Consider the following 4,255-nt stretch of genomic DNA (forward strand, 5'->3'; position numbering starts at 1 on the left):
AAAATGGAATTTTTGATTATTTTTTGTCTCATCAAAATTTGAATTTTCGATTTTCCAAGAAAATAGAAAAATTTTTTTATGGTAATCTTGTAAGGCTTTCAAAAAGCAATGTTTTTCTTTTCTTGACTTTTTTCATATCATGCGTAGTTTGGTTTAAAATTTGGAATTTCGGTTGATTTAAAAATTTTTGAAAATGCTGTAACTCTGAGAATTTTCTTTTTATCGAAAAAAGTCATAGTGATCAATTGTTTGTCCTTTTTAATACTATAAATATCCACACATAGAATTTTCAAATTCAGAAAAAAAGTAGCCTCAAAAATGTTCAAAGTGCGCTCACTTTTTGAGTTTTTATCAAAAATGGCTGGTTAACGAACTTCTCCTTTCTTTTAGGACCTAAACAAAGACAGACAGGCAGACGCCATCGTAAAAAACTTGATTTTCGGATTCAGGGAGACTCGAAAGGTGGAGATCCGTTGAAAAACTGTTATGTCAAATTTCCGAAAATTCTAATACTTTCTCAATCATAAATGATGAGAATGTAAAAATAAATTAGTTTTGTTGAAAATTTAGCTATTTGGTTGATAATTCATCTTTCTTGTTTGAAAATTAACTTCCATGCTGAAAATTGGTCTTTTTGTTAATAAAAATCAAATTTCTCTAAAACACTCAAATTTTTAGGTTGAAAGCTCAACTTTTTAAATATCAAATTGATCTCTTTTTGTTAAAAATTCATCTCTTTGGTACAAAATTGCACCTTTTGGTTGAAAATGTAAATACTTGATTTAAAAATTCTACTTTCTTGGTTGAAACCCACCTTATTCTGTTGAAATTTCGTTTCCTTGATCGAAAATTAGTTGTAGTTTGTTGAAAATTCATCTCTTTTCTGGTAAAAACTTAATCTTCTTTGGTTAAAAATGTAACTGTTTGATTGACAATCAATGCTCTGTTTTTATTACGGATTTTTGAAATATTTGGTTAAAAAGTAATTTTTTTGTTAAAGAGTTATCATTTTAGTTGGAAATTTATCTTTTTAGTTGAAAATTGAACTATTTTGTTAAAAAATCGAATGTTTTTCCCGGTATTTCAACTATTCGATTGAAACTCATCTTTTTCAGTAGACTATTTACTTCTGCGTTGAAAATTTTTCTTTTTGGTTGAAAATTGGACTATCTGGTAGGAAATGCATGTGTTTTGTGGAAAATTAATCTTTTTTTGATAAAAAAATGTATCGTCTCCCTTGAAATATTAATATTTTTAGTAAAGATTCACCTATTTTTTTCAAAATTCATCTCGTTATTTAAACATTTAACTATTTTGTTGTAAAATTCTTTTCTTTTGTTTTAAAATTAATGATTTCAACTGAATATTTAACGGTTACATTTTAATTAAAAAATTTTTTTTTAGTAGAAAATTCAATTATTTGATTCAGAATTCATGTATTTTGTCGAAAATTTGTGTTTTATTTTAGTAGGAAATTAATCTTCTTTATTAAAAACTCATCTAATCCATTTTTGGTTGAAAGTTTAGCTTGTTCAGCAAAAATTTAGCTAGCTGGTTGAGAATTCTTTTTTTTTTGCATCCCTGATCAATGTTTATTGATTGTCCTTGAAATTATTTTTGAATCGAGTCGAGTTTAAATCCTAATTCCGAATTGTGGATGGTTCACTAATTTTTTAAATAGATTTTTATAATGAGGATATCAAAAATAGAGGCTTCTGTATTAGGGGAAAGATGGTCGAATTTGGAAATGTTGACCTTTCGGAATTTGAGGTGCCTGGCGGATTTGCGAGCATTTATTTGGCTAGTTTGGGGTCTATTAAAAGCTCGTAATCGTGAGGTCAGAATATGCCACGAGACAGACGTGTTAACGTCATAATGATTAAACGACTGAAACTGTTTCTGTGAAGGCGTAAACGTAAATGTAACGTGAAATGTCTTTGGGAGTTTTAGGACTGCAAAGTTTCGACGTCAAAGTGGGGTTAATTTTGGTTTGTTCATTATATTATTTAGAATTTTTTGGAAGGAACAGAAAGTTAGCGGGATTTTTAAAATAGCGTGCTAGCACAAATAGGAACGATTTCGAATGTGTAAATCAGTAAACATTCAGGGATATTCTCATCAATATTAAGATTAAAAAATGTTCCTACTTCTTTGAAAAAGAATAGTCTAAGTTTTATAGTTTAAAAATGTTTGAAGCTAGTGAAAAAAGTAAAAATTTAAGAATTTTTAAAATTCAGAAACATTGGAAGTTTTTAAATTTCCAATTGGCGAGGTTTTATATGAATCTACACAATTTTTCACCCTAAAATAGTTCAAATTAGAAGCATTTAAGTGAAAAAAACGCCTGCTACGGAAATTTATAAGGCTAAAAATTTCCATTTAAAAAAATAATAAAGTACGAAGCGCTCGATTGAAAGTAAAGTGTTTTAAATTTAAAAGTACCGGAAAGTATTAAAGTGAAAAAAGAAGTTCAACTTTTCCTTTTAACATGCGCAATCAACTTCAAAGTCAGATCGATGGATATAGAAACCTTCGTTTATGGAAAGAATATTATTTCCATTTTCTTTAATACGAGCAGAGTTTATATGATTACGATTGCGAAAAAATTTGCTGACAATGAAGAAATTACAAAAATGAACGAAAATATAAAATTTTAGTGAAAGTAGTCCCCGCGCATCTACAAAAAAGGATTTCTTAGCCTATTGAGACAATTATGTCGTTCAAACCTCCCACTCCCATAGTTTACCTCCCTTGTCCCCCCTGTAGCCTACCTACCCCAGCCTTTCATTCACTTCATGATTCATCCTTCGCCGTCCACCCTTCCTCTACTTTCTCCTCCTCTACTTCCTTCTCTCCACGCTTCTTCAGCTAAACACACCCCTGCTCCTACTTCCCTTTCGCAACCCTTACTTCTCAGCCTCTACTCACCCTGATTTTTAATAATTTCCCCTCACTTCCTCTACTTCCTTTCTACTAATTTTACCCACTCTTCCTACCCAAATTTTCCTTACTTCGCCGTTATTGCCCTCACTTCCTTATTCCCAATTTCCCCTACTTCCCTTCCTCTCAATTCCTGTGTTTTCCCTCCCCTTATTTCCCCTACTCACCCTTACTAAATTTACCCTCGATTCCCCTAATTCTTATGCCCTAATTTGCCCTAATTCACCTCTCTTAATTTTCCCTATTTCCCCTAGCTCCCCTACCCTCATTTGACATAATTCTCCTAATCCTTTTACCCTACTTCTTTCCCTTATATCAGGCCATTTGACGGAGGAGAAATTTCATGAGTTTTACCTACGGGCCAACATGGCTCATTTGCACCACAAGCCTCCTCTCTCAGTTGTAAAAGTGAGACTGAAGTTTTGAGTTATAGCGGTGGAAACGAGACATCTGGTACGTGAATAATAGTTATGAAATTTCTGCTCCCTGAAGACCCCGGCCTTACATCCTTTCAATTCCCTTAATTTCTCCTACTTCCCTTTCGTAGAAAAATGTGCGACGAACGGGCAAACGAGCGAAGCTATAAGGGTTTCTGCACGGGGCTGAGCATTTTTTGACTGTACAGAGGATTCACATTGGTTAAAATAACCTACAAATACTAAGGAATTATTGCGGTGCAAACTCCGCCAGTCCACGGTCTGGCAACACTGCTTACGACCTGCAATTTTGAAGTTCTTGTGGTTCGAAATTTGAATATTATTTTTTCTTTTAAAAGTGGGATCAGCGATTTTTGTTACAAGAACAAATAATACATTCTTTTATATCTTTTTAGGATTTACAAAGCCATGGGCTCAAATTCTAAGAGCGCATATAAAATGAACTCAGGAATGATAGATATGTGCACGTAATCGTTAGTCTGTCTTTTGGTATTGCCATATGTTAGTAAAAGAACAGACTGACGCAAACGTTCAAGTTTCCTGTTGCCGACGTCATTGTGTTTTCTTCCTCATAGTTTCTGTCGGGTGTCCGTCTGACCATCCGTCCGCCGTACTTTTTTCCCGGGTGGGGACGTAAGAAAAAATTAGGGAAAGTATGACAGTGTGGGGAGGTGAAATTAAGTAGAGTATGGAAGGAGGAATTTGGGTCAGGGGTAGTTGGGGAAATTAGTGGAAATGAGGGGGTGGGAGTAGAAGAAATATTGGAAAGAGCAGAAGGGAAGTGAGGGGTGGAGATTCTGGGTACTGCGGGGGAGTAGTGGAGATAGTGGGTCGGAAAGGTTGGAAATGGGAAGTGTTAGGTGGGATGTGGGGGAAAG

At 33.8% G+C, this 4,255-nt stretch overlaps 1 protein-coding gene across 1 annotated transcript in view; it reads left to right on the top strand.

Annotated features, from left to right (window-relative positions):
- Nucleotides 1–3,306: 3,306 nt before the first annotated feature.
- Nucleotides 3,307–4,255, top strand: part of LOC117173842 (hsc70-interacting protein-like) — a 5,946-nt gene continuing 4,997 nt past the window's right edge. Inside the window, exon 1 of the mRNA XM_033362489.1 lies at nucleotides 3,307–3,348. Coding sequence (XP_033218380.1) covers nucleotides 3,307–3,348 — 42 coding nt within the window. The remainder of the gene's footprint in view (nucleotides 3,349–4,255) is intronic.

Source organism: Belonocnema kinseyi, chromosome 5 (genome assembly GCF_010883055.1).
Source record: "Belonocnema kinseyi isolate 2016_QV_RU_SX_M_011 chromosome 5, B_treatae_v1, whole genome shotgun sequence".
NCBI lineage: Eukaryota > Metazoa > Arthropoda > Insecta > Hymenoptera > Cynipidae > Belonocnema > Belonocnema kinseyi.